Source organism: Cryptomeria japonica, chromosome 6 (assembly GCF_030272615.1).
Source record: "Cryptomeria japonica chromosome 6, Sugi_1.0, whole genome shotgun sequence".
Lineage (NCBI taxonomy): Eukaryota > Viridiplantae > Streptophyta > Pinopsida > Cupressales > Cupressaceae > Cryptomeria > Cryptomeria japonica.
The window spans coordinates 50,016,395-50,028,156 of record NC_081410.1 but is presented as its reverse complement, the minus strand read 5'-3'; the positions used below and the strand labels follow the sequence as shown (position 1 = coordinate 50,028,156).

At 36.9% G+C, this 11,762-nt stretch overlaps 1 protein-coding gene across 3 annotated transcripts in view; it reads right to left on the bottom strand.

Annotated features, from left to right (window-relative positions):
• Window positions 1-315: 315 nt before the first annotated feature.
• LOC131079416 (probable enoyl-CoA hydratase 2, mitochondrial) overlaps window positions 316-11,762 on the bottom strand; it is an 85,613-nt gene continuing 74,166 nt past the window's right edge. For 2 of the 3 annotated variants that reach the window (XM_058017356.2, XM_058017355.2), the window contains exons 6-8: window positions 1,073-1,176; window positions 864-940; window positions 316-730 (exon numbers count right to left, since the gene is read on the bottom strand). In XM_058017356.2, coding sequence (XP_057873339.2) covers window positions 554-730; window positions 864-940; window positions 1,073-1,176 — 358 coding nt within the window. In that variant the 3' untranslated portion in view covers window positions 316-553. Of the gene's footprint in view, window positions 731-863; window positions 941-1,053; window positions 1,177-11,762 lie in introns of all 3 variants that reach the window. The other variant, XM_058017357.2, reaches the window with a different exon arrangement.

Sequence of the window (11,762 nt, the reverse complement as noted above, 5' to 3'; positions counted from 1 at the left end):
GGGTAAATGTTATCATGACAAGATTGTATTCTTAGAATCTACGTTGCATTAAACATGTTAAAATGTCTTCTACAAATAAAAGCTCTGTTTGGTATATGAGAATTCCATGATCATGGTTTTGTATGATTGATGTCTGTTGCATGCATAGTTGAAATTTATCTGTCTATTTATGGAATATGTAGAGTCGCTTGAGGACTTGAGAAAGAAGGAGAAGGAAAGAGGGGATGATGGCTAGCCCCGTGTCTAAAGTAAGTTTAAAACTGCATAAAGAACAGAGTATAGTAATGGCAATTTCAGAGAACAAACGAAACACTGTTCAAGGTTAACCTGTTAAGAAATTCTTAAATCATTGTAAATTTGTAGATACAAAAGGCTATAAGCTTATTGCTAGCATAAATCTTTACATAACAGTGAATTCCAATCCTTCTCATTGTTTGAAAGGAGGGACATATGACAACTAGTCATAATAAGACTCTGTACAGGGTTCAGAAAATTGCATCTCATATGCAAGTAGTTCTGATTTGATACAAATTATGCAGGTCCAAACACAAATCTAATCACCACTGTAGTTTGGTTTCCGTTTCTCAGCAAATGCTGCCAACCCTTCCAGTCGATCTTTTGAATTTAATACTTCAGCATAGCAAGTTTCCTCAATAAACATTCCCGAGCAGGTGTCAACTTCACTACCTCGATCGATAGCAACTTTAGCCATTTTTATAGCCAAGGGCCCCTGGATTGCATTCACACTATTATGGAGGGCATATTATCACTAAGGAAGCGTGTTGCCTACGGTAAAAACTTTTAATGGGAATTTAATATTTGACAATATGCTTTTCAACAACTGACATAAACATGCCTATTACCTTCTGATTGATATCTCGAGCAATCTCAAGAGCCTTTGAATATGCATCTCCTGCTGTGACACAGTGGTCTACAAGTCCTGCAATTCCATACAAATGCATGCTCATCAATGAGAAAAATAATCACCATTTGTCTCTACTTCATTTCCATCCTATGAAACTAACAGATAAACAATGGGCAAATTGAACTCACTGAGAAGTTAAGTCTTTACCCATGGCCAATGCCTGTTTCCCATCAACCTTGCGACCAGTGTAAATAAGCTCTTTTGCCTGTGACTTGCCTATCAATCTTGGAAGACGCTGTGTTCCACCTGCACTGAACAATTATTTTCATGAGGACAAAGATGGTAACATTGCTGATCTCCAAAATATCAGCTTATGTCTACAGTCTACTACATAGTGTTACATGGTGAAGTGCTCTTCAGCAAAAGTGAAAACATTTCAGACTCTTCGGTAACATTCAAATACATTATTACAATAATAACCTAGTATCGAGAAATGCCATTTCAGACACAGTTTTTCTACACAGGTGGCTTTTAATTCAATGCCCAACTTTGGAATATGGGATAGGAGACTTGTGATTCAACAATTATTTAAAGAGCTTAAATTTTAAAGAAACTAAAATTATCATTTTGTCACTTAGTCTCATTGTTTCTTGTCTCGTTGATTGTGCATAGCATTCTCTAAATTTAGATTGTCTGCTCCAATTAAAAATAATGCTGGTTCAGATTTGTTAATAGAATGCACAGCCAAAAACAAATGATTTTATTGTGTGTTTTGTAACAATTGAATCAAAGGACTAATCATGTCCAAAATACCATATTCTAGAAAAACAACTTCAGCTGGTCGTGCATAAGCTTGTCTATGACCCTTCATGTTGCAAATATGGTGCACAACTTCTGGACAATTTCAATTTTAATCAGAGTAATATCATGATGCATAGTCATCTGCTACAATGTTACTCTATTAATCTTAATATAATGTACCAGGGATGCTTCTGTAATTAAACATTGACATACAAAGGACGCCCAATATGGAGGCCACAATTATTTATCTTTGTACCTTTCATGAGAAGAACAAATGAAATAAGTTACATTGTCTTGGTAAAGATTGGAGTCGATTTATTTGTATTTTTAAAGCAAAAAAAGGTTCAGCTGCATGGCTTGTAAACTTATCTCTTGACTATAATAGTTTTAAATTTTTAATGACTAGCTGGTACTTTGAACTTGGCTGCATAAAGACAGTAAAAGTTACATTTATTGTTTCAGTACAACTTATCTGTGCACTGCACTATATATTTCGCTACAAACGAGCATCTGGATAAATAGTTGCAGCTTCAAGAGGTTATTTAAAAAAAGATATTGGTGCGAAGAGGTAAGGACTATAATTAGACGACTAAATTGTGATTAGGATTCTCATCAACATTGTTTTTACCAATTATCAGAATGGGCATAAAATTAAGCTTCTCAAGTTTTTACCAATTATCAGAATTGCATTCTATATTGATAATGCATTATTTTAACCAAGTGGAACCCCCAAGTAAGTAGATTATTAACGAGACCACTTCTAGCTGAATCCAGTCTGTCCGTGTCATAAACAAAAGGTTAAATGTGGGGGTGCTTCAATCATGTAAAATTTAAATCAATGATAGACCTGGCTAAGTCGTCCTCAGATCCCTAAGCTTGGAAATTGTCCTTACTTTACAAAGAATAAAACCATCTTCAAAGAGGATTCAGCTGCCAAAATGTGCTATATAGGAGCAGGGACTTCTGTCAAAAACCTTTAAATATGTTGACGTAAAGGCCCATTTTTCATTCAACAAGTCTGATACAGTTAAGATTTTCAGGCTAATTACAGTCTCTTTGATTTTTATGTGTTGCAATCCTATCTGCAGCATTGATACAAACGTAAAACAAACAATTGCAAGTATAGAATTTTGTCTGAAACACAATTGTGGATATGTTTTTAATCTGGAAATTTAGTCAATTAACATCAAGGGACAAACCTATAGGATACAGTAAAGCAGACTAAATATTATAGTCTGAAGAAGAGGATTTAGTTCAATGAAAAAATGGCTCCAGGATTGTGCCATAAGTATGACAACTGCTCGGAGGATCACACAGGCATGCAGAAAAAAATGAGGAAGAACATGCACAAGTAAATTAAACACAAGAAAGAAATACAAGCATTACCAGGATAACAATGCATGCTACAGGATGTCTCAGCTTGAAGGTTAAGGAAAAGGAAAGAGAAAAGTAGTAGAATTTCTGATAGATTTTAAAAGCACTTATAATTTCATCATGAAAATGCTTGCAGAGCAACTTAAATTTTTTACTATCCCACAAAGTGTTTCAAAGTCATGATTACCAATATGGAATCTATAGCTTGTAAAGGCAGTCTCATCATAAAGCTTAACATCCCCTGCTCGAGCCCCAAACAGGGAGCATCCCTTTGGAGGGTTGTTCAAGGATGCCTTGCCATCCCAAGGATAGGGGTGTCTAGGTGTCCCTTCATAATCTCATGGATTTTGGAGAAGTCTTTAGAAAATGATAAAGAAAACACTAAAATGGAAAAAACAAACTTAAATCTAAAACTAAAAGGGATAGGCCCCCAACCTAAATGAACTTGAAAAACCCTAGGCCATGCTCTTTTGCAATAAGAACAGAGAAGAGAAGGAGAAGAGAAAGACGAAGAGGGACCAACACCAGCTGCTTGAGGTATGTTCCAATTCTCATTGATCATTCATTTCCCATTTTAAATTTCCACTTCAAAAATAATTCAAGAAGCTGCTTTTTTGTTTGTTTTTATAAAATTTGTTTAAGTACTAAAACCTAAATAATGCTAAATGGGTTGCAATTTGTCCGTATTGTTTGCTTCTGCACCTTGTGCAATATAAAGTAAGAAAAGTAGAAGGAAAATCTATGTGTTTGTAGCAACTCGCGAATATTTTTATTTTTTAGTTTTGATAAGCTAATCAAATAATGTCTAGGAGTCTTAAATACTCAAGGAAGGATTAAAACTTCTACATATCATTTGCTTCTACACCTTGTGTGACTTTAAGTAAGAAAAACAGAAACAAAATCCACATGTTTGTAATTACTAATGATTGTTTTTATTTTTTAGTTGCATTAGGTTCATCATATAATGTCTTAGGAGCCTTGGATAACTCAAAGAAGGATTGCGACCACTATGTGTCTTTTGCTTCTATACCTCGTGCACCTAAAGTAAGAAATACAAAATGAAAATCCTTGTGTAGAGCTAAAAATTGAGTCTAGAGTGATTATTTAAGGTAGTAATACAAAGTTGTCAGTCAGGTTTGGGTTTGTCAATTCAGTTTGTAGATCGAAAAAAAAAAATGGGGGCTGGGTTTGTTTGTATATATATTATATATATGTCTAAAAGTAGGAATTGAGTTTAGAATACCACACAGCATCATATAATCAACAAAATTACTATAAACCCAAATATCATTTAAAACATAATGAAAAATATTATAAAATATTTATTGTTCAAACTTCAAGTTCAACATTCAAATAATAAGGTCAAGTTCACCAATTAGTTTTCAGCACCACATGGGTTTTTTTAACCATCATCATTGACATTAGATAGAAACAATGCCATTGCCACTCACACTAAATATGCTCACTATTCTAGCTCCTCAAATGTAGCATGTTGGGAATCGGAAGCATCCAAGTCAATATGCTCTAGCTAATTTCACACAACCTTTTGTTCTCTTCCTTGTAGCCATGTTTGTGCAGAAAGATGCACAAGTTGGAATGAACATAGTAAAGTCCTTTGCCTTTTTAGAATGCAATTGGTTGTACTTTTATGAGTGGATGGAGTATGTACTCCAATTCCTCACAAATGCAAATGAACTAGCAACTTGTTAAGACAAAGTAGAGAAATAGACTAACAATTTTTTAAAATTATAAATGAAACTTCAAAAGAAAAATTATAAAATTTGTGATAAAACTTCGATCACAATAAGTTGTAGGTGTTGCAATTGTTGGCCATGAAAATACCATCAATTGTGAGCATCCTTTTTGAACTTGTCATAAAGAGCTACAAAATCAATGAACTCACTCATGACTACATCCTATAAATCAAGATTAGGGAAGAATCAATGAAATACTGCCTTGTACCTTTTGGCAACATCAAAATCCTTCTATGGGACAATCCTTGTTGGCATAAAAAAAAACTTGAACACTATAGTATTTTGGATTCAATGAGAAGGCAAAAGGATGAAGTGGGTGGTCATTATGTTCCATCTCTTTACAAATGTTGTGCACTTGGTTTGAAGAAAGTTTCTCAAAAAATCTTGCTCTTTTTCATCCATGATGGTTTTCATCTTCTCAATCATTGATCCAATACCATTGTATATCTCTTTCAAGTAAAACTTTACTGTGTCATCATAACCAATCATGCTCAAAACAAGCTTGGTGAAACTAAAACGACATTCCACTACATAGTTTGCAAACTCAAACTCAACTTGAACTCAACTAACCAACAATTTTTGTCTTGATGAAAACTTGGCAACTTTAAATTTTTGAAAAAAAACATATATTTTATGCAAAATACACCTACAAAATTTATCAAATAATTTTGGTGGGATTTAGGGGCAATGCCCCCAATTCCTTGTGATACAGGGCAAGCTCTAATAGAATATTAAAATAATGTTAATTTTAGTATTAATGCTCAATAGTGTATATTCTATTTTTAGTCAGATCGTCTTCGATCTTCTCAGCAGTTTCTTATTAGAAACTTGCTATTCTTGTAAATATCCTTGTATTATTTATGAGTGTCTTGCTCATTCTGTTATTGAATCAATTCTTTGAAATCCATTGCATGTCTCGCATTGTTTTATGGTATCAGAGCCTGAATAAAGAATTTGTGAATTCTTTTCCGAGATTTTTCGGGCCTCTTAGTTTTGCTGCAGATTTTCGAAAAAATTGTGTTCAAAAGTCCGTTTTGGACTGTGTTTATGCCGTGTAACAGGATTCTTCCTGTTCGAGTCTGTCTAGCGAGGGTTTTCGGCATTTTTCGGCGCGGTACAGACCTGCCATTTTTTTCTGCAACCTGCAACTTGGTCAATCCTGCGTTTTTTGACTTTCGGCTAGGGTTTTGACCCTCTAGATTCAGTCAAAAAAAATTTCTGAGTACAGATTCGTGGTGGGTTTTTCGAGATCTCAACTGGGTCGTCGTCAAAATTTTCTGGGTGCCTCGATTTTCGAGCCAGCGGATCCAGATTCCGACAGCAGATTCGTTCTGGGTTTTTTGCAAGGATTTCTGGGTTGTCTTCAAATTTTTCTGGGTCAGCCAGAATTTTTTTCTTGAAATTCGTGCCCATCGTACTTCATTTTTTGAAGTCTGTACCTGCATCTGCCTCTGTTTCTGCATTGGGATTCGAATATTTTGAATTATGTGCCAACGCCTCTTCTCAGTTTTTTCGTTTTCCGTGCATTGGGAAACGTGCAAGATGGTGTCATTGACCAACTTGATGTTGGAAGGCAGTCAGGTTTTGTGCACTTAGCATCTTCTCAGTACCTCGTTTTTTGTGCCTCAAAAAATGTGAAGATGGCTTATGGGCATCGATGTTTGTTTCGGTTTTTAATAGTTTTTTACCTAAAAAAAATTCTGATGGGTTTTAATATTTTTTTCCCTTGAAAAAATCTGTGGGTTTTAATAATTTTGTCCTAAAAATTATCTGTGGGTTTTTAAATATTTTTTGTCCCTGTAAAAAAAAAAATCATGAGGGTTTATGATTTTTTCCTCAAAAATTGTACTTTGCTGCAGTCTGTTTTTAGTCGCACCTGGAGTTGTTGTGCGAACATTTGCACTAGTCTCTTGTTTGCAGTCTATTTTTCGGGCATCTTGCTCATCTGCAATAGTTTCGAGGGTTTGCCGATTTTTTCCTCAAAATTGTGACAACTGTTCTTGGTGTGTCTCTAGTTACAGGGAGGAACAGTTCTCCAACATCAGGTTGGACGGTTGGTGTTGTTTTGGGTATCTCCAGAAGTTCTGCAGTTTCTGGGAGGGTTGGTGGTAGACTCTTCTCAAGTGGCAGAGTTAGTGGCAGGCTCTTGTCTTTTGTTGCAGCATGTTCTGAGAAGAAGGGGGCAACCTTCTCTGTTATTTCTATTGGTAGTTAGAATGATGACCATTAAGGGAGGGTATTAGAATAATATCTTTCTCTTTGTGCTATTAATGGTCATTTAAGTTGTTTCTAATTTAGCCTCTACTTAACGATTGTTTCTTTTAGAAACATCGTCTTTGTAACTCTATGTAAAGGAGCTTTGTCTCCTTGATTAATTGAACAACATCGATTCTTAAACATAAATCAGATGTATTTAGTATCTTTCAGAAGTTTAAGTCCTTTGTTGAAAAAGAGTCTAGACATAGTATCATTACTCTTAGGATAGATAACGGGGGGGAATTTTGTTCTTCTGCATTCTCCAACTTCTGTGATACCCATGGCATCAAACGCCAGTTGACTACACCCTACACTCCTCAGCAAAACAGTGTTGTCGAGCGTCGCAATCGTACGGTTGTTGAGATGGCTCGCTCTATGTTACAACACAGGAGTGTTCCGAATAAGTATTGGGCTGAAGCAGTGTTTACTGCTGTCTACCTTCTTAACCGTTCTCCTACTCAGGCTGTTAAGGGGAAGACTCCAGAAGAGGTTTGGTCTGGTCGGATGCCTAAGATCAGCCACCTAAAGGTTTTTGGCTCTGTTGCCTATGTTTGGATTCCAGATGCTAAGCGCTCCAAGTTGGATTCTAAAAGTCAGAAACTCATGATGACAGGATACAATGATCACCATAAGGCCTACAGACTGATAGATATAGACACTGAACGTCTTATCTTCAGTCGTGATGTTGTATTTGATGAAGACAGAGGATTCTTTCAATCCCCTTCTTCTGAGCAGAGTTCTGAGGATCAGCCTCACAGTGTTCTTATTCCATTAGGTTCGCCTGATGGGAGGGATGATGCAGAATCTATTTTCGATGATGCACTACCTGAGTTCCCTCCGGAGAATAATCCTCCTCTTGCTGCTCCTGTTCCTGATCCTGAGCCTCCTCCAGCTTCTCCAGATGTTCGCACTTCTACTCTCCGGCTTAAATGGTGGGCCAAGACCCTTGGTGATCTCAGGGATACTGAGCTCATTGAGGGTAGAACCTCCTGTAATAAGAGCAAACAACAACATACAGTCAATTTTGCTCTCATGGCTAACATACATAGTGTTTTTGAGCCTCAGACATACTCAGAGGCTAAAGGTATACCTGAGTGGGAACAAGCTATGGAAGTTGAGTTCCAAAGTCTTCAGAAGAATCACACTTGGGCCCTTTCTGATCTTCCTTCAGGGAAGAAGCCCATTAGCTGCAAATGGGTGTACAAAGTAAAATACAAAGCTGATGGAACCTTAGACAAGTATAAGGCTCGCCTTGTTGCTCGTGGGTTCTCACAGAAAGAAGGCATTGACTATGAGGAGACTTTTGCTCCTACAACTAAAATGAGTACCATACGGCTCGTTCTTGCCTTGGCAGCCCAATTCAGTTGGAAAGTCCATCAGATGGACATCAAGAGTGCTTTTTTGAATGGTGACTTACAGGAAGAAGTCTACATGACGCAACCCCCAGGATTCAAGGTTGCTGGTCAAGAACAGAAGGTTTGTAGACTAGTCAAAGCACTCTATGGTCTGAAACAAGCTCCTCGGGCTTGGTACATGAAAATTGATAAGTATCTGACAAATCATGGTTTTCAGCGGAGTCCATCTGATGCAAACTTGTATATCAAGCATTCTAGTAATGATATTCTGTTTGTAGTTGTCTATGTGGATGACTTAATCATTACTGACAGTTCAGCACATTTGATCACTGGGATCAAACAGGATTTGTGCCGCACCTTTGATATGACAGATTTGGGACTTCTTCATTACTGCTTAGGAGTTGAAGTCTGACAGACTGAGCACAGTATCTTTCTCTCTCAGTCCAAGTATGCCAGAAGTCTTGTGGACAGGTTCGAATGCAGGATTGCAAACCTGTCTCTACTCCTATGGAACCCGGGCTCAAACTTTCAGCTCAATCATCCTCACCAGTTGTGGATGAATCTCTGTTCAGGCAACTAGTGGGCAGCCTCATTTACCTTACTGCCACTAGACCTGACATCAGTTTTGCAATGAGCTACATTTCACGCTTCATGACAGCTCCCAAGGCTGATCATTGGATAGCAGCGAAGCGTGTGCTGCGTTATGTGAGTGGCACTCCTGATTATGGACTTCTGTACACTCGGAGTTCTGATCCTATACTCAGTGGTTACACAGATTCTGACTGGGCAGGTTCGGTTGATGACCGTAAGTCTACAGCAGGGTATGTGTTTAGTTTGGGATCTGGTGCTGTCACATGGACTAGTAAGAAGCAGCAGGCAGTGGCTATCTCCTCGACAGAAGCAGAGTATCGGGGAGCAGTTAAGGCATCTTGTGAGGCGGTTTGGCTTCGACGAATGCTTGCGGATATGCATGTCTCCCAGGCAGGTCCTACTCCCTTGTTCTGTGATAATCAGGGAGTGCTCAAACTCGCCAAGAATCCAGTCTTCCATGAAAGAACCAAGCATGTGGAAACGCATTGTCACTATATTCGACAGCTGGTTGAAGACGGATCCATCCAGTTGCTGTATGTTCCTACCTCGGAGCAGCCAGCAGACATCTTCACCAAGCCCCTTGGTCCTGATAAATTTGTAAAATTCAGGGGGTCTATAGGTGTAGTTAATAGATTGAGCATTAAGGGAGGGTAATAGAATATTAAAATAATGTTAATTTTAGTATTAATGCTCAATAGTGTATATTCTATTTTTAGTCAGATCATCTTCGATCTTCTCAGTAGTTTCTTATTAGAAACTTGCTATTCTTGTAAATATCCTTGTATTATTTATGAGCGTCTTGCTCATTCTGTTATTGAATCAATTCTTTGAAATTCATTGCGTGTCTCGCATTGTTTTAAGCTCAAGGAGTGGGGTTCCTACCACCAAGCCCAAATGAGATTGTTGATCAACAAATAGTAAGATGTTTAATTTATGTTTTTGACTAGTGAGAGTTAAGAGCTTGGACTCACCACATACTCATTAGAAAACTTGTCAAAATATTTCCATAAAACCCTAGAAGTTAACTCTTGGAAAACTTGATGTGAGAATTTTTCTACGAGTACTTGACAACTTGTTGAGTCTACTACATATCAGCAAGGATCATTCATTTTATATTAACAACCCTCTTAGTATTGGCTGCCTACATATAAACCAAGTTTGGGTAATGACCATGCTATAATGTGCCTCTCTAAACTTCACAAATTGTCCCAAGACAATTGTGTTGGGGTGAAACAAATATCAACAACCTATTCAAAAATAAAAATTAAAAAATAAACGAACTTCAAAGCAGAAAACATTATCAAATTAAGTTTAAGAAATAAATTTCTAACTAAGGTAAAACATAAAATTTTATATTGCTTCACTTAGCTTCAATAGCTCCAGTTTTGAAAATGATCTAGCTATGCCTGACAATCTATGGTGGTTGGTGATGAACATTCAGATCTCTTTGGCCTATGAATACAATTTTTTTGTCGAATCAATTTTGTTGTCAATCTTTTATAGCATAAGGTTGATGGAGTGGACAACACGTGAATAAAATCCCTCAACCAGCAAACTAACTCTACATTTTTTTGTGTTGTTCATTATGACTTGAACACCATTATCAGGCTCCACTTCCTCATTGGTTATGATAAGGATGTTAGTAATATATTGGCTATTCTTCACCTCCCCCTCACAATCCATGGCTCTAAATAACATTGTCATTTTAAGGGATGTTGCAATCATATTGCTCAAACACTGATTTTTGGCATACTTTCATCCATCAAAAGCAATGTGCACTTGTCTTTGCCCATGAATCCCTTATGGGCTTCATTCAATGAATCTTTTACAAAGGTGACCTTTTCTAATAAGGTGTCACACACCTTCTAATACCTCAAGCCCTTGTACTCTTTTAGAATCTCATTAATTTATCTCACAATTTCTTGCCAACATGGTGAGTGAACATTATTGAATATAAACTTATTTGCATAGATACATCTTACTATTTGTTGATCGACAATCTCTTGAGACTCATTTTGAAATACCATTTCCAAAGGTTCCTTTGGTCTCTTATTTGTAAGAGGTGGTTTTTAAGGAATGGTAAAAAATGGATAGTCCTCTACCACAACACTAGGATTAGATGGGCGTAATGGAGGCTTCATTCCTTGAGATCTTCTCTTTGCTAAAGCTGTTGAACATTTTGTCATTGATGTCAAAAGATTTGTCACAGTTTCTAAATAGAGTCTTTAACATGAAAAATGTGTTAACCTGCTCCTAGTTGCTTAATTAAGCTGGTTGAGTGTCAGCTTGAGCTGCTTGTGTGTCTTCTTCACCTGGCTGCTTGTCTACATCAGCTGGCTGTCTGTGTACTTATCAAATTGTTGTGCCAAGTGTAAAATCATATGCCATGTCATCTTTGAATTTTCAGACGAAGCTAGTGATATGTTTTTTTTATAATAATAAGGAATGCTCGTAGCAGGCAAATGTTTGGCAATTTGGTGTGCAAAGATTAATATTGAGTTTTCTAAATCGTGATGCATTGGAAGCATCCGAGAATATTCTCATACTTGCGAGATTGAGAAGCTGAGATTCTTTGTTGCAAGTTATAAGCTTTATGTTGGCAAATTAATATCCAAAAATTGTGCTTTGTTTATCTGGTGACTACTTTATTATAAGCCAATTCAATTGAAGGGGAAACATTAAAGTTTCAAAAAGCAATAAACTTCTGTCATTCCTGTGCTGACCATAAGTGTTTTCCCTCCTGAAGCGCATGGCATTTCATTGAAG